The sequence below is a fragment of the Stigmatopora nigra genome, chromosome 19, assembly GCF_051989575.1.
Source record: "Stigmatopora nigra isolate UIUO_SnigA chromosome 19, RoL_Snig_1.1, whole genome shotgun sequence".
In the NCBI taxonomy this organism is placed as follows: Eukaryota; Metazoa; Chordata; class Actinopteri; order Syngnathiformes; family Syngnathidae; genus Stigmatopora; species Stigmatopora nigra.
Window position 1 is genome coordinate 1,062,314 of NC_135526.1, and position 18,110 is coordinate 1,080,423.

The 18,110-nt window shown below is 41.6% G+C and overlaps 1 protein-coding gene across 3 annotated transcripts in view; it reads right to left on the bottom strand.

Annotated features, from left to right (window-relative positions):
• LOC144212591 (unconventional myosin-XVIIIa-like) overlaps positions 1 to 18,110 on the bottom strand; it is a 36,475-nt gene that overhangs the window by 12,291 nt on the left and 6,074 nt on the right. For all 3 annotated transcript variants that reach the window (XM_077740592.1, XM_077740591.1, XM_077740593.1), the window contains exons 3-26: positions 16,723 to 16,779; positions 16,573 to 16,660; positions 16,390 to 16,496; positions 16,135 to 16,311; positions 15,770 to 15,980; positions 15,554 to 15,696; positions 15,369 to 15,469; positions 15,217 to 15,280; positions 14,782 to 14,926; positions 13,599 to 13,769; positions 12,819 to 12,912; positions 12,101 to 12,293; positions 9,275 to 9,361; positions 7,249 to 7,387; positions 5,918 to 6,077; positions 5,652 to 5,838; positions 4,799 to 5,021; positions 4,630 to 4,739; positions 4,101 to 4,166; positions 3,741 to 3,869; positions 1,583 to 1,726; positions 1,415 to 1,504; positions 948 to 1,067; positions 744 to 870 (exon numbers count right to left, since the gene is read on the bottom strand). In XM_077740592.1, coding sequence (XP_077596718.1) covers positions 744 to 870; positions 948 to 1,067; positions 1,415 to 1,504; positions 1,583 to 1,726; positions 3,741 to 3,869; positions 4,101 to 4,166; positions 4,630 to 4,739; positions 4,799 to 5,021; positions 5,652 to 5,838; positions 5,918 to 6,077; positions 7,249 to 7,387; positions 9,275 to 9,361; positions 12,101 to 12,293; positions 12,819 to 12,912; positions 13,599 to 13,769; positions 14,782 to 14,926; positions 15,217 to 15,280; positions 15,369 to 15,469; positions 15,554 to 15,696; positions 15,770 to 15,980; positions 16,135 to 16,311; positions 16,390 to 16,496; positions 16,573 to 16,660; positions 16,723 to 16,779 — 3,133 coding nt within the window. The remainder of the gene's footprint in view (positions 1 to 743; positions 871 to 947; positions 1,068 to 1,414; positions 1,505 to 1,582; positions 1,727 to 3,740; positions 3,870 to 4,100; positions 4,167 to 4,629; positions 4,740 to 4,798; positions 5,022 to 5,651; positions 5,839 to 5,917; positions 6,078 to 7,248; positions 7,388 to 9,274; positions 9,362 to 12,100; positions 12,294 to 12,818; positions 12,913 to 13,598; positions 13,770 to 14,781; positions 14,927 to 15,216; positions 15,281 to 15,368; positions 15,470 to 15,553; positions 15,697 to 15,769; positions 15,981 to 16,134; positions 16,312 to 16,389; positions 16,497 to 16,572; positions 16,661 to 16,722; positions 16,780 to 18,110) is intronic.

Genomic DNA, 18,110 nt, shown 5'->3' on the forward strand with positions numbered 1-18,110 from the left:
TTAGGTTGATATCCGAGCCTTATCATTTTTTTCCGTCTCAACGTGGCAACTCCAACTGCAGCGCTCATTAGCATATATATAGCATAATGACAAGTCGCGAGGCCACCGGCTCTGATGGCAACGATTATTTTCCCATTCATTAAAGAATTCTGATACATTCTGTAATGACTCGTCAGTGGAATTTGGCTTTGAGGGGGGTGTGTGAACCCAAGTAGGTGGGTGGGTGGCTGAAACTTATGGACAACGCTCTGTCTCAGCGCCAGTCCTCGTTTCCCGTAGGCGAGAGCCAATCGGCGGCCGGCGTGGCTTGTACGCCCGGGAGAGGACATTTTTAATCCCAGAGTGTGAAAGCTCAACCTTGGAGGATATCCGTGATAGTATTACGCTGTCATGTCGCGTGCTGAAAGAAGCAATTGAAAACTACAAATCCTGAAGCGAGAATTAGAGTTATAAATATATATTTATATATATATTTTTAAGACGTCCATACATAATGCATTACCGGGACACTTAATTAGGTACACCTGAGCAATATGTATGAAAGGGGAATTATTTGGTGCTAAAAAAAAGATATATCCGGCCGTGGCTGAGCATATATGGTGTAAAAATTCATGTATACTTTCTTTTGCAAATTAATTATACAAAAGTAAAAAAAAATGACAGCCATAAGCATCCAATCCAGTCAAAACGTCTCTGGCCGTCAACGGCATGGAGGGTAATGGAAGTTTGCCACATGAACTAACCAGAATCATCATCATCGTCATCATGGCCGTGGAGTTCCCCGTTGAGCTCCGATGTTTTCATGAGCCGAGCTTCCATCACCTCCATCTCCTGCGCCTCCATTTGCTTCTTCATGGCGTCAAACTTTGCCTGAACCACATCGATTTAACGCTTGATTTGCATGTTTCAAATAGAAAAAGATTTTCCAGAGCTGTGCATGTATTTGCCTGGATTTCCTTGACGTCTTTTTCCAAGCGCAGCCTCTCGGCGGTTTCGTTCTCCAACAGCTGGGATGCCGATTCACTGGTGCTCCTCTCATCGCCGAGTTCTGCCAACAAGTCTGCAATCTGTCCATGTAAAAAAGATGCAACATACGTGATGTACTTATCGCAATATTCAGTGAATTGCCGCTCTATCACGGGTCAATCTTTCTTTCCGTGTGTCACTCAATGTATCGTTCTAGTCTGAGGATATCATTCAAGTATATTTGTACACAGTAACTTTGGCGGAAACCAGAACTATGAGGAAAAATGCCATGTTTTATCTTGTTACAATAATTGGAAGGCGCATCTGGAACTTTATTCAACTATTTAAAGTACTTTACATTAAGTTGGTGGCTTGGTTGCCATTGAGAATTCAATTTTGCTTCAATTTTAAAGCTAGAATTAATAGGAATGGCATGTTGAAAACGTACCCGGCTCTCCAGTCGATCTGAATTCAATCTCAGCTCATTGCGCTCTTTCTCCACTTTCTCCAACTTGGACTTTTGCATTTGTATCTCCTCCTGAAGGAGACAATACGATATAAAACAGGAGTTTCTACAGAAAGTCAGGTGAAGACAGACGGGAGGGAATTGGCTCACATCCTTGCTTCGCATCTGTTCCTCCGTCAGCTGGACTTTAATGAGTGGTTGCACCGTGGTGAAAAGATTCCACCACGGCCAGTCCTTCACGCCATGGTTTTTCTGGATGTTCTTCTGGATGCAACGAATGGCCAAATCCTGAATCTGAAACAACCAAAGATATCACACAATTGATAAAGCTCTGATCCATTTTGTGATGATAAAGAGAAGAACATTTGTCAATAAAATTGAGCCTTCTATGTATTGTTTAATATCTAAGTACTGTTTAATATCCAAGTAGTGTTTAATATCTAAGTACTGTTTAATATCTAATTACTGTTTAATATAGAAGTACTTTTGACCGGCGACCAAACGTCCGATCACGCCCCGAAGCAACAAACCCGTTCTGGGAATCCCATTTTTGTTTGATTGCCGTCCGAGGGTTTGCCAGCCCGTGACTGAGAATTCCAGCCAAATTGATTCCTAGGCCGGGAGCTAATTTCTGATTAATTGAATCAAAGTCGTTGGCAGCTCATTCCAAGTATTACACCATTTCCAGGCTGCTTACGCACGGAGGTTTTTTCGCGGCGACGGCGGCGGCAGATTACGGGGCAAACCCAATTAGAGCGACACAATTCTCCGCATCAGGTACACAGCGCCCCGAAGGTATTCCCTATGACCAATTAGGATCCGTCACACTAAGAACGCTTGACGAGGAGGAAAAAGGCAGCCAATTTCTTGACACTTGTCGGAGCACAAGTCACAACGCAAGGCAAAACAAACAAATAATTGTACGACACGAGAACCGTGGAGAAACATTTTAACGTGCGTGTTACATTAAAGCGGTTCGACAGGCGTGGAGGCAAATTACCAGACAAATGCATTAGCGCTAAAAATGCGATTGGGCTTTGTGTGTATGGAGAAAGAAAGAAAGAAAGAAGGAGCCATGTTTGGATGTCTATCAAACACCAAAAAGCGTCCGCCGCTGACACCTTAATCTCATTAGGCAGAAGACTATATTGGTGTTTTAAAGGATTACCTCCACTTGCCGATATTGGACAAGAGCGCCTCGTTTGCCACAATCTCGTTTTGGACGGGATCCCAAACGCGTTTGATGAGGCCGAGGTCGGGATGCCCTTCAGCATAAATGTTCTCCGCAATGTCTATTAGGTCCAAATGTGATTAAAAAAAATATGGAGAACTCCTCGGTGCCGTCAAACGGAAAATAACACAACAAGTGCCGCTATTTTAACATTATACTTAAGTGAAAAATGGCATTTTTTATGTGAAAACCATTTTAGGGCATTTGTCCTTGACAAATAAAGGATAAAAAGATGTAGTAAATGCACGTCACGTGTGGATGAGGCATCTTGGCGGGCCTGATTTGCCGGGAAAAGTCATTGAACAGAGCGTCTGTCGCATCAACATCGATCAACGAGCCGCTCGGAAAACATCGACAAAACCAGAATGGCGCCAAGGTGTTAATATCATGCATGCGTATGATGTCACATGGAAATTTCAAACTGTTTTTTTTCTCATTAGTATCCATGGTATGACTGTTTTTTTTTTATTGTCGAACGGCGGCACGGCGGCGCCCACGCACTTTTTGCAGCTTGTAATCTGAATAATGTGTTTATAGGCGAGCTCGAGCAGGGCCATAGTACATACATGTTAAAGTAGGAATAGAAAATATGGGTTTATTTTAAGAGTGTAAAGAAAAGTATTACCGTAATGCACCTACTAGGGAAAATATACTAAAAATATGAGTTTACATTTAAAGCCACGTTGATGTCGAATGGAATAGAAAGAAAAGTGCATTTTTTTGCACTGATAAGTCTGCTCTTGTAATATAGCAGGCCGTCAAATATGATAAGCTGATTGGATGTGTCAAATTAAGAAGAGGGCATTTCCACTTGGTGATATTTGTAATTGCTTGTAGACTTAAAGCAAAGTCTGCTTCAATCTAAGATGAGCCCAAAGCAAACATTGTGTGAAATTGGGCCCCCCAAAAAAAGAGCCCTGGGTGTTTGCACCACTTAAACATGGACATGGATTCATTTGGATTGCATTGCTTTGTCATTTAAATGTTAATTTGATTGACAGAGGCTATGTTTTGCAATGTGTGTATACTCTGCCGGGATGATAGTGATAAGGAGGAAGACGTTTTTTTTTTGCTTACCTTTCTCTTTTTAAAGGCTTGTCGTGCCAGATAACCTCTACAAGCCGCTTGGAAAAGGATTAAATGCCGCTTGGTTTGCTCGTCCCTCTGTTCCTCCAATTTAGCCAAGCTTCCCGCTTTGAAGAATAACTAAAAGGGAAAAGAAATGAGATCCTGTTTTTTTGAATGATTGCCTGCCACCAACGACGAATGGCAGAAGCTTGGCTTTTCTCGCAGAATTGGACTTCCTATTCTGGAATAAGTGGGCGCTCAAATGAAGGACGTGCAATCCAGATGGACGGCATCATAAAAGAGCTTTTTGATGAGCCAAGGTTTATTTCATTCTTTTTTTTTGGTTTTTATCCGGGTGTCATCACTCACCCTGCTCACACCCATGTGGTAACTGCTCTTCTCCAAATCCAATGACTCCAGAAGTTCCTCCACAGCCTAAAAAACACCAAAAAATGCTTTTGTTTTTGAAATTTTCCACAAAAAGTGCTTCCCTCTCCATTCAATTTTATTCCTTTACTTTTGCTCATTTTTCCTAGGATGTAAACTTTTGTACATTTGTCACTTTAACTGTTTTCTTTTGCAGAAAAGAGCGTTCTGTTTTTTAAAAAATGTAAATAAACATGCAAAGTTTGGGTGTGGTGGCCCATAAAAATTTGGGACCAAATCAAGGCCCCTGAATAGAATAAGAACAATAAAAATATAAAAATAAAATATAAGTAATGTTTAATTTTGCTTGAAACTAAAAACTGTTCCCCCTAGAATCCCATTTGAATAATTGTAAGAGAAATTAATCTTATTTTTTGATTGAAAACCCTGTCATACCAGTAAAAAACAATGTACATTCACTAGTACTAGAATCGTATTTCCTATTTGACTTATTTGATTGTTTCTGACTCACTCTCTGCTCGTCCTTGACGATGTAATTCCGCCCGAGCTTCTTGGTGAGATGCGGCGCCAGCACGTCAAAACGTCGGCGGAACTCCGAGAACACCATGTGGTCCGGGTAACCTAGGATCACATGACGGCGTTCAATTTCAACCAAAACCAAAATATCTAGTGACGCTCACCTTGTCTGTAGACGCGGAGGGCGTGGAGGAGCTTGGAGCCACGTAGCTGAGCGCGAAGCAAGGCCACGTCCAACTGCATTAATCCGGAATCTACGGCCTCCCCTTGAGGCTCGCTTTCTCCGCCTTTGAAGGATCCGGAGAGGGCCTTAAGAGCGTCCGCCTTAGGCAATATGCAGTGAACAAAGTGGATTTTGGAGCGCCGCACCATGTCCAGCAGAGCATCCTGGGACAAAGTAGAAGGTGGAAATGGTCACATTTTACATCACCATCGATTGCTTCATTTAAAAGAGATGTGCTTGAAAAATAATGACGCAAAGAATGCCAAGAAATTGAATTAATTCTGTCCATGGCTCAAGCATTAGTCAGACAATCCGCAGATGGGCAGCATTCTGATGACATCAGAGTTTGTTATTGTTGATAGAAATGGAAGGATGAAAGGATGAGAAATGAAGTTTAAATTAATTAAAAGAGTAAACCAATAATGTCCGAAACTAATAGAATCTAAAAATCCATTTTAAAAGCTAAGCAAATACAAACTGAATTAGAGGATAATGAAAAATCACAAACTATTATCGCCGTGTATACAAAAAAAGGTGGAATATTGGCTCAATAGCTTCTGGAAGCAGAAAATAAAATAATGAACATCTAATGTGTATAACTATTGAGCTGTGTGGGAATTCATTTTAAATCCAATTAGTATTTGGGCCCCTAATTGATCTTTTGTTGATTTGGCCACCAGAGAGCTTCCCCATTTAAATTCCCTTCAACTTTGCAAAACTAAAAAATATACATATATATTTTCCTCTATAATATGAGGGTGCTATGGACTCCCCAATTGATTTCCAATTCTTACCACTTGAAGCTTGATTTGTATGCAAACAGACTTCTTCTTATAAGCGGCCACCCCCGAAGCAAACGTCTTCCTGACGCTAGAAGCCCGCCGCAAAGACAGCTGGGAAACCCCCTCCAGACCGGCGATGGAACCCGACAGAACGGTGGCTCCACCTGCTCGGCTCATGAACATGGAGCTGATGATCTTCCTGCGAGACACGGACGGACGACGTCAGCCCGCGGGGTTTCTGTACGCTTGAGCCAAGATGGCTGACGCCTTTTACTTACTTTTGGGATTCCTGAAGGAGGCTGGTGGCGTTGGTGGAGGCGGGATTTTGCTTGGCGTAATTCAGCCACCCGCGGGCGTCGTACTCCACCCAGTCTGTCCCGTGACTGTGGCCCAGGAGGAAGTGGTTGTGCTTTTCGCTCTTTAGGAGGAACGTCGGACCTAAAAATAAAAAATAATGGAAAATTTCACAACTTTTAAAGTACAAAAAGGCTCTTCATTCTTTTGATAACATGGTTACGCTGTTGCTAATCAATGAATATCAATGAGATCAATGAGTATCAATGAGAATGGATGCATAAGCACCCATCAAAAGAGCCACACATGGCTCTCGAGTGACAGGTTCCCTACCTATTTATTTTTCCACTCGACGTGTGGATTTTTCCTCACGAGCTAATTAATCTGCTACGAATAAAAAAGGTACTGCATAAAAAATAATCTATTAAACAAGAAAAAGCAACAAAAAAATACAATCAACCCGCCTCACTCATTAATTGAGAGAAACTAGCACAGATTTGGAGTGTCAAAAATTGGTCAAAGTGATGGAATTCATCATGTTTTGATGCGACAACCTTGAAATGTGCCTTTATAAAAAAAAGGGCATAAATGAGATGCTTTGAGGTCGTGTTTGACGGGGAGAGAAAAAAGAAAAAAAATTCACACTTCACGCCTTCAGTTTGCTTTGAGTGCTCCTGGGAGAGCACTCGGCATGGGCTGTAACCATGGCAACCCTGCCAGAACAACAATAACGCAGCGAGGACTTTTGTGGCCGGTCAATCTGTTTGATGGAATTTTGCACGTACGCGGGCGCGCTATTAATTGGCGGATCTCGATCGCGCCGTCTTTGAAATTTCCGAAGCGAGAATGACATTGAATGATGAATCGCTATTCAAAGCGAGGACGTCCATTGAAAGAAAAAAAAGGTGCTACTGATATTTTTTGGGCAAGCTCGTTTATCTAAGTGGTTGCCAGGTTGGACTGACTTAATCCTTGTTACGCCTTGAATGTAGTTCTGCAAAATCGTCTATAAAATGCTTTAATCATGACGAGTTTATGATTCAGTTTTAAGAGAATTTCCAGGTGAAATATGTGTGTTTACCGCATGATAATTAAAAAAAACTGCTCTCTTTTTGCATCATAGGTTTGTGTTTTGTAGTGATTTATTGCTTATTTAGTGTGTAGTCGCCTTTGGGCATGACTGTTTTGTTAATTTGCTGACAATAGATCGAATTATCGTTTTCTGACGACTACCAGATGAAGCTCCAGCACCCCCGCCACCCTAGTGACGATGATTTTCTCGAAATACGAAGGAAAGAACCAATGGCGGCCTCACCTTTGTGTTCGCCTTCGGCAGGGCCGTAGTAGGTAAAAAGACGAGCCAGCAGGGATTCCTCCGACGCCCCCGGGTGCAGAAGCTCCTCCTCCATTAGCCACAGGAGGCCACGAGCCTCATCCGTTCGCCCACTGCGCACCTGTTCCGTAGGACACATCGCTCAAATTAAATGAAAGTGATGGACGGTCCAAATTTAGCAAACATTGATTCAAACAGAATAGCTTTATTGTCATGATACACGCATACAAAGAGATTTAAAGTGTCACTGTTAAGTGTACACACAAATAAGCCATTTTAAAAAGATATATATGTACAAAATTAAAATGAAATTAAGTGGTTGGCAGCATTTGATGGAGGGAGCTATGGTGTTTAAATGCATAGATCAAAATTTATAGTATTAAAATTTAAGTTAAAGTTTGAGATGATTGCTTATCAATATGTTATGGTCATTTAAATCGAGTATGTATGGGAAAAGAGTACTTGTTGGCGATATATTTGAGCGTAAGGATCGGTGCGATGTAAGCCGCTTTCTAAAAAGGTCACTAAAATTGTGATTATTTTTATTTTTTTTCCCGCGAGTCGGGCCGGCACGGATGCTGACGTTGGAAATTAAAGTTTAAAAAGCAATCGTGCTCCAGATAACAAACTAAAGTCTGTTTCGATTTTTGCCTCAAGCACGATTAAAGTGCTAGAATCAATGACTTTGAAATTATTTTCTATATCACTTGTGCTCATCATCCAGAAACCCGACCGACGAGTACAACCCGGGAGTTAGGCACCCTGGCGCTAACCTTACTCGACATTCGAATTTCTTGCTTTTAAAACAATCAAAGCACCGGGCCTTGTTTTTCTAAGATTTCCACTAAATTTGAAGCGGGTGTTTGCCCAATTGTGGCCGACAGCCGGCCAGATAAAGCCGGCAACGGGCGCGGAAAGCAAACGCCGACTTTAGTGGCGAGGATGGAAATACGCTGGAGAGATAAGCATCTCCACGCTACGGTAATGCGTCTCCAGCCAGAATGCTTCCCGGAAGAAAGCGAAAGGGAGGAAAGAAAAATGGCTGGGGGCGCCTATCGGAAAGTGACATCCTTATCGGCGGGGCACGCTACACTGACTGCAACACAAAGTATCCGTCAGGAGAAGACAGCTGACATTGCTGTGCTTTTTCATTGCCAGCTGATAAAAAATGGGTCAGACCCACGTCAAATCAAATGGAAGAAGCCATACGCAGCATTTTAAAGTCAAAATAACCTGGGTGCCTTTCTCTTTAGTCATTTCAAAAGGACTGATTATGTTTACTGATTTATTATACTTCACTACTATTTACTACTTATTTTACCAATTAGTATTCATCTATTTGTTTGTTGTGGTTTTGACTACTTGGGTTATATTAGTATGAATTGTTGCTATTTATTGATTATTTAGTGTGATTTGTTTTTATTTATTGATTATTTGCTATGATTAGTTTTTATTTATTGATTATTTAGTGTGATTTGTTTTTATTTATTGATTATTTGGTATGACTTGGTTTGATTTATTGATTATTTGGTATGATTTGTTTTTATTTATTGACTATTTAGTATGATTTGATGTTTTTATTGATTGACTATTCAGTATGATTTGTTGTTTTTATTTATTGATTATTTATTTGTCGGTTTCTTTTTGGCTGTTATTTGTGCACTTGGTAAAGCTTTAAATCTCATCATACTTGTATAATGACAATAAGAGCATTCAATTTAATTTAATCAATAAGATCATATATGTTTATATATAGAAGGGTCTATATAAAAAATAAATATAGTAAGTAAAAAAGCACTGGATGTAGTCTCAGGGCCACGGTTCCAACGCAACGCTCTTATTGGTGCGTTTGGGATTCTGCTTTCTCACAATAGTTTAATTGAGAGCCATATGCAGCCACCAAAAGAGCCACAAATGGCTCCCGAGCCATAGATTCCCTACCCTTGACAACCAAAATTCCCACAATGCCCTTGAAAAGTGAGAAGACATGTTGAATAATCCAACTTACTAGTGCTTGGCTTGAAGTTTGGTCCACCACCGTGACGGAAAAAGATGTGTTTGCTTCCGTTTCATCCAGGGAAATCTCAATGTTTTCCTGAAAGAAGAAACACAGGAAAAATGTCAATATTTCATTTTTGTTTGGTCAGAAATGATTGTAATCATCCATTATTCTGCTCACATTTCAATGGAATGGACAGTGTCATTCCAGAAAACAAATTTAGTTCAGAAAAAGTGGAAAAATAGGCAAAAAAAGATGAATTTTACTGAAAAGGCAAATAATATGTACTGTGAGTAGGAATGAGAGGACGATATGATCCTAATTATGAAAACTTGCAGTTGTTAAATCAATTAAAAAACAAATTCTCCAGGACGTTGATTCAATTTTCGAGCCGTCTGACGACAATCAAAATGTAATTAAAATATGAGGAGGCAAACTGGTACGGAATGTAACATTTTCTCTGCTCTCAATTATATCTAATTTAATTGCATTCCCTGCTAGCGCACTTTGAATAGATGAAGATTGCTACTGTTATTGTTATAGGCCCAGAAAAGCCGTGACAAATTATCCCAATTCGCAAGCTACGGACAGACAAAAAGAAAAAAGAAATAAATAAATCATCCAATTCTGCCAGAGCGAAAACCACACTTTCACAAAATCAATGTCGAGTGTCACATCATAAATAATTTTCAATGACCATATCATACTCTTCTTTCTTTCTTTACATACTTTTGCGGCTTATATATGCAATATTGCAATTTCATAAATGATATAATATACATAACCAAGAACTTGTTAATACATGACACATCACTAAATAACAATTGACACTTTATACACACTAATTTCTATTATTTTGCAATCAAATATCAAATTTAGATACAATATTGCTTATGAAAAGCATATAGAATATAAGCATATAAGAATTTTCTTTTATTTTTTACCTGTTGCTACTTAATCATCAGAAAGAGACCATCAATTTAAAGCCTGTGTTCACTTTGAGCTTCCATTACTTAAGAAAAACTAAAGTTCTCTTTTCACATATCTTGAATACAACTAGTATTCCAAGTTTCTTTATTTTTCTTTAAATAAAATCTCTCGAACTCTACTTTAGACGGCAACAGACATTTAATCCAATTTGACCGGGAGTCTCAGCAGCAATTTATTTACTATATTTATGCGCAGAACCCCAAAGCGAGCCTTACATGATCTAATTTCTTTGAAAAGATGGTCGGATGCAATTTGTGCAACAGATGCTAAGATTTCAAGGATCACGTGGAGTGGAGTCATGATAAATTACCTTGTCGAAAAAAAATATGAGCTGGAAATATGGGGGGGAAATGTTTGCGGGCCTAATAGCGTGCGCGGGGGCGCACGACAGATGCCAGCGTTCGACCTGACCGTGTGCGTGATGTAGCTTAAATGATTTGGCGCTCTACCGTGGCGATGCAATATTGCAGGACGCAAAGACAATTCCAGCAGCTGCGCCACGCCGCGCTTTTTAATTTTCCATACGTACAAAGTCCATTGTGCGCCGCACTTTTAAAAGCTGCCCGTCACCGCAATTACCAGTACAAAAGAGAGCTTTGAAAAGGCGTTTGACCCACTTGTCCGTGACACTTTCACGGCTCCGTCCAGTCTAAAAAATGCATTGACAAAAGGAGAATTATGTTACGCGTGGTCGTATGCAATATTTCTTTAGTTGTCACTCGGGCGGACGAAGATGGGAGGAGGGCGGATGGAAAATCTCAACTCCCGTGTCGGTGATTTGCGGTTTGAGCGTGCCGTCTTTTAAAAACGGGCCCATTTGTAAGATTAGGCTTGACGCAAAAAGAGCAATAAAACATGGCAAGCTAAGGAGAACCAGACCTGTTTGGACTCTAAAACAATACTACACTACAGAAAAGGATTTATTTAACAGTGACGTGCTTTGTTATAGAAATACTGACAGGTCATTCTTATAGTTAGTTTTTGTGGGTATTTTTTATGTTGCATGTAAATAGGCGATTTTAGACTTTTTATAGCGTGGTAACACTAAGCATCTATACTTCTTTGACACTATTTTAAAACCAATCATCATAACCTGAATCCTGGGAGTAAAGATAAACGGATGCAGGGCAAAGATGTCAAAAGGCATTAAAGGACCTGGGAGTCAAAGGCCAAGGTGAAATTCCCATCAAAATCAAAAGGTCAGCGGGGATCAATGTTTCCAATAAACTTGCCACAAAGTGCCATTTTTTTTCTTCTCTCTCAATACAAGCTTTCATTTGAAAAAGCTCCTTATTTTATTCCCCCTACGCAACAGAATCTTTCTTTTATATCATCCAATTTTCCTTTTCCAAACATGCCCACCGTTGTTTTGTTGACCGTCACAGATTATTCTTTTGGTCATTTCGACGAACGGCCTTGACAAATACTACAAAAAAATAGACCTTTTTTCATTTTGGACAGCACATTGGGACTTTTTCGGGAATGGAGACCAATCGGATGACCGTCAATGCGGACAAATGAGCTAACGGGGAAGAGAGTGTCGGATAGCACGAAGGAGGGCGACGAGAAAAACATCATCTTCCTCTAAGAGGAACGTTGCTGAGTGTCTGTGTGCCTGGCATCGTTAATGAGAAGGTCTACACACCAACCACTTTGACTTGTCACATCTTGTGACATGTGGAACAGATAGAGAAGGTGATGTGTGAAAGCGTGCCACGCTGGGCTTGATGTAGAACGAGGGGAGCAGACAAAGGAGAGAGAACGAGAGAGAGAGAGAGAGAAAAAAGTAGAAGATGGAGGCGGCGTTGGATTGCCTTTACGTGCAAATCCCTCGCTCCTACCCACCTCCTTGTATCGCTCCATCTCCTGAACGAAGGTACGCTGGGAGAAAAGAGTCTGCAAACGGTCCTGGGTGTAGTTGTGGCAAAGGTCGTCAAAGGTGGCGCCGCGATCCCGCTTGGCCAGCCTGGGGTTTTGAAAGCCCGGCGTGTCCACGATGAGGAGCGAGCACAAGGGAAGCTGGCCACATTTCAAAGAGCTGAAAGGCAGAAAAAGACAACAATGTTTTATTGATCACTTTCACCACAGCACCCCAAGCTTTAACCTTGGCTCTCTGCGCTTCAGAGTGGAACCCCAAGCACACTTTTATTTGTCAACAGGGGAATCTGACATCTTGGCTAAAAGTTGGAATAAGTTAAATCCCAACTCTGGGTTGATGAATGATATGCAAGCCATTTGCATTATATTAAACTCTCTCTCATGAATATAATTTTGAGAGCTGGTTTCATTAGTACTTAGATATTAAACTTCTCTCTTAGACATTAAAGAGTACTTAGATATTAAACTTCTCTTTTAGATATTAAACTTCTCTTTTAGATATTAAACAGTACTTAGAGATTAAACAGTACTTAGATATTAAACAGTACTTAGATATTAAACAGTACTACTTAGATATTAAACATTACTTATATAATAAACTTCTCTCTTAGATATTAACCTCTCTTTCTTAGATATTAAACTCTAACATTTAATACCGCTTTAGAACTGGAGATGGAATACTAACCGGTTTATTAAACCGACCAGGATGGTGAAGAGTTCCGAGTAGAGCCCGACGGCCGCGGCCTCCAGACACTCCAGGGCCGACGCCGTACATCCCCCTAGCAAAGGTGGTTGGATGAAAAAAAAACACAAGAGACGGGGTGCAATGATGAGAAGTCAAACGATTTTAACGGGAGATAGATACGAGATAAAAGCGCAAGTCATTTGCAGCAAATCGCTGCTAGAATAGCCTCCTTATCATGAATATTTCCCCCCACGGGCGTAAAGAATTCCAATTGTTTGGGAAATGATCTCGCTAAAACGGCGTGCTTTCGGCGCCGGGTGCTTCCCAACGCAGAGCGCGCTTTCGTGTGGGTGCAAAATAGCAATCGCCCACCGTTAAGTTATCGTAATTGACTCCGCCGTCTCATCAAATTCGGTGTTTTACGCCACCCGGGGGATTTTGCAGAGTGCGCTAATGCATCCGAGACCAAGAGGCCATGGCGGAAAAAAGGGGAAGGAAGGAAGGAAGTCAGATCGGTTCGGACCGTTCAAGTGTCCTTCAAAAATCTTCCACGGCGATGCCGGTGGAAAAAAAAATCAATGTGTGACAATTATGATTTCAAGGACAATGAGGGTCCAAAATGGCTTGTCCTCACATAAGAGTGCGTACTTAGCCGTCAATACCCATTGTTAAGCCGCGCTATTCATTACCCAGATAAGATTTCCTTGCTCCCCGCTCTGCAATTTCCCCCAGGAGGGAAAAAAAAAAGAAGAGGCGGAGAGGAAGCACGGCGGGGTTTACCTGCATCCGCCGTGCCGTCGGTCCCGGAAGTTTGACGGACGCTGCCGCTCCTGGGCAGATTGCCCTTGGCCTGGTGCTTGAAGATGGAGGAGGAGAGCTCCTCCAGGGTGCAGCCCAGGAGGTAGGCTGCCTTCTGGGCCCACTCGTGGCGTGCAAATTGCTTCCTGCCGGCTGAGAAACATGTCGGAAGACCTTCATTAGTCCTGGTGATAACCAAGGGTTTATATATGGACCGACGGGGATTTGTTATACATAATTCTAGGGGGGGTCACAATAAGGCTGAGACAGCAATGGAGAGCACTAAACTGGGAATGCAAATGATGACCTTTCGCAATGAATCGTAATAGAAAACACAGCGGGAATCATTTTAGGACAGGGGTGGCTCTCGAGCCTTCCGACCAAAATCAATTTGCTTCTTACAATATTTTAAATAACCTGTGACTCTTTGCCTCGTTTCATGTTTCTCTTAAAACATACTCCAATTCATCAGTGTCCATTAAAAAATCAATAATAAATGACCTATATTTAAAAAAATACTTGGCAGATTGGATATTTTTAATGCCGCTACTGGCATAGGGTGTGTGTTGCTCTTTCACTTTCACACTTTATTTTTTTTGCTTTTTGTGTCCCTTTTTTAGGATGTGAGACTGTAACATAAAAAAAAAAAAACAAATTTCAATTTAACTCCAAATCTAGCGCTGCCAACATGTGCGCAAGCGGCGCTTTTTAATGGCCGGCGAACGGTCTCTTCTCCGATTTAAGAGCGACAGAGGGAGAGAATTCACAGAGCAGAGTAGTGGTGGTGTTGCAAGTAGATTTTATCCAGCTGACAGATTCCCCGCAGGGTCGGTAATAAGCAGGAGGATTGCACAGGCATGAAGTCACATCGCTGCCAACTAAATGTTGCCTTCCTAGTTGTTCCCTGCCACACATAGATTTTCTTTGGCTTTTTTTCGTGTATCAGTGACTGCGAAATATATTAGGCAGAACTAATGACTATTGCTCGAAACAAATAAATAAATAAATGAATAAATAGGCACTGTAGTAATGATTACACATGGTATTCATCTCTATGCTCTCTTGAATTAGTGTCAGCAGATCAGAGATCATTGCTGCCCTCTTGTGTTACTATGCTGGGTTGCAAATGTTAATAGGGAGTAATATTGTATTTTTGAAAATGTACCTTTGGTAGCCCCTGCCGCTCCTAGATGGTAGATTGCCCCCAGGACAAGCCAGAAAGCTCTTTGCTCATCAGCGCTGATCCCCAGAAACTTCATGGCCGCTTGCAGCTTGGAAAAGTGTTGGGATGCCCGCTGCTTATCCTCCATCTGACAGATATGGCAAATTAATCAAAGGAATAGTACATCAGGTTTAGTTTAAAGTCGAGAACAAACGTAGTGATTTTCCAAATGAGTCAAAAATGAATCACAATGTTTCCAAATGCAATTTAGTCAGTGGGTTTGAGTGGAAACCAAATATTCAATAAATATAGAGTTCAGCGAATGTAATTTAAAGATTCCTTTCAAGGATAATCCTCAGCGAGTAATGAATAGGGAAAGACAAATCTTTCCACTGTAACATAGGCTTCAATCATGGAAAGAAAATCAGTCTCATCTACCTTTGTTTGCGGCATGATGTTAAAAACATTGTTTTCAGCAAAGTGGTTGAGGTGGAGCTCAGTCCTGACAAAAAGAAATACAAAAAAGAAGGGCAAAAATGTTAGCAGTTGAATAAATTTATTCAGCAGGCTCCATCACCAGTGAGCCATACCTTAAGGATCCATCCACCCCGGCCAACAGGTAGTAAAACACATGAAAAGTGGACTCGCCCTCGGGTCTTCTGGTCAACCTCATCTTCTCCAGGAGCATTGTCTGCAAATTAAAAGCAATCAGAAATAGGAATCCAATCCAACATAAAAATAAAGACAAAAACCACTAAATAAAGCAAAAAAGTACCTGAATGGAGGCTGAGGTCATGAGGCCGGACTGGTCAAAATCCAAAGAAACGATATGGGAGAAACGACTGGCGTTCTCGTTCATACAAGTAGACGCGTTGCCAAAGGCTTCTAAAATGGTGTAGACCGCCTGCCACTTGTCCACTACAAACAAATTAGAGCGTAGTAAAGTACATTAGGAGTTTGTACACGGACGGACGGCATCTTCCAAACCTACTGGAGAAGGTTTTGTTGGTGCTGCCAGCAATGGTGACCAGGTACTGAATGATGTGTTGACAATTTGTAGTCTTGCCACTGCCGCTTTTTCCCAGTAAGACGATGGACTGATCCTGGCGAGTGGTCAACAGAGTCCTATAGGCCGACTGAGCCATGCTGTAAATATGGGGGGCGGTGTCCTCCCTTCGATGGCCTTTAAACATTTGCATCACCTGTGTGAAGAAGAAAAAAAATAGGGTCAAAACAGGATTTAGAACATGCAAAAAATATAATTTCAGCGGACCCTTGGCAGTAATTTGACAACAATGAACACTCCATTGGTTCCCTTTCAATTGAATTCCAATCTGCAGAGTGAATATTGCGTACCTTTTCCGAGTACACGGAAGGAGCACTGATGGGGTTAACGATGAGCATGTTGGTCCCGGCATGGGTGTGCACCAGGTTGCTGCCGTAACGTTGGCGGAGGGAGTGCATCACGCTGGACTCGTTCAAATACTGGAGAGACGCCAGGTCCTCCACGCGCTCGAACGACGGTGGATTTGCCTGAGATTCAAAAGACACAAGATGGGTCACTTAGCTTCTTCTTGATGACAGAATTCATGAGCTTGGCGGCAATCGGACCTTCTCAACATCATCCTCGTCCACTTCTAGCAAAGAGCCGTCACTGTCCAGGCGTATTTTGACTTTGCCTTCGGGTAGAATGTCCGCTTCCGTTTTGAAGAGAGTTGCTGGATGATCGCAACATGGAGAAAAAGGCAGGCGTGTCAACGTTTGAAAGATTGCATTGAAAAGGGATTGACTCACCCAAAGAAAAGCCATCTTTGTGGACCAGCCAGACTTTTTCAGTGTTGTACCAAGCTTGCTCTGATACCACATTTTCTTCATTCTTTATCTGTTTAAAAAAAAGTACAAGATTAACCAACGACTAGATTATAAAAAACACACAAGTCTAACCTTTGATTCCAAGTGTGAAGCTTGGAGGATGGCCACTGGGTCTTCAGAAACCTTGGGCTAGAAAAAATAGGACAAAAAAACTGTAAAAGTAAACAACAAGAACCTTTTTATATCAATCGAATAATTATATGGACCAAACATTGAGGAAAACACTGCAAAAAAAGATTAATTTTGAGTAGTGTAGTATAGAGTTCTCAGTACACATTCATTCATCTTCCAAGCAACTAATCCTCACAAGGATTGCAGGGACTCAAATAACTATGGTACAACTTCAAGCCACGCCCGGTTAGCACGATTAGGACGTGTATTGACGTCAATGGCATGCTGGATTGCAGTGTTCCATTCCTGTGATTATTCCAGTAAATCACAAGATGGGCTTTGGTGAAAATGAGCAAGAACAAAGCATGGGAAAAGACGGCAGCCATGACGAGTGGCAAAGAGAGAGAGATCTGGCTCACTGTCAGCGGCGGAGGTCGCAGCTCAGAGGATTTGTGGCCTCGCGCACGCTAGGGAGGACGCCAGCATGTCGGGATCCCACCACCCGCGGAGAAGCAGAGAGCACAAATGGAAGCAGACACAAGTCAGCATGGCGGACAAAGTTGATCACCTTTTGCTCCCTTTCAACTACAACAAAGCCATCGAATAAAGCAATCACTGAAGAAATGCTCCACTGCACGGCTTCAATTGCTTCCCTTCCACGTATTTGGATGAAAAACACCAGTGCAAAGAACCAAGAATTGTGTTTACATTGTTGTAGACGCTCAAAAAAAATCCACAATTAAAAATGACAAATGTTTTGACACTAATTTTACACAATCCTGCTCACTTGAACCGATATTTCTAACCCAAATGGTCTTGTTTGCTCACTTCACATTATATAAACATCATGTATAGTAGTAGAACATGACATTTTATGTCCATTGAGCAAATCCCTGCATATAAAGGAACATATGGCGTTATGAGATGGAGGGGAAAAAAAGTCTTGAGGAAAAAAAAACAGCAGGCACACTGCAAACAAAAGCCAGGAAGAAAGATCTTACATCGTGGTTAGTGATGTTGAAGATCCTTTTCACACGCATGAAATCTTCCTCAGTAGGAATGACCTCGGTGACCTGCAAAAGCAGGGCTGGCAGTTGGCATGCAGTGGAAATACCTCCAGGAAACATGGATTATCAATGCACAAATGGAAAGATGACCACAAACATACACACACATACACACACACCTGTTCACTTGATGTAGAATGAGCCTGGAGGGGATGGAAGAGAGAGGATGCTTTGTCATGGAGGTTAAACTCTTGGATGAGTACACGGTGGAACACAACATGCACACAGACGGACGACCTCCCAGGACACGAAGAGACAGATGACCAATCACGCTCACACTTA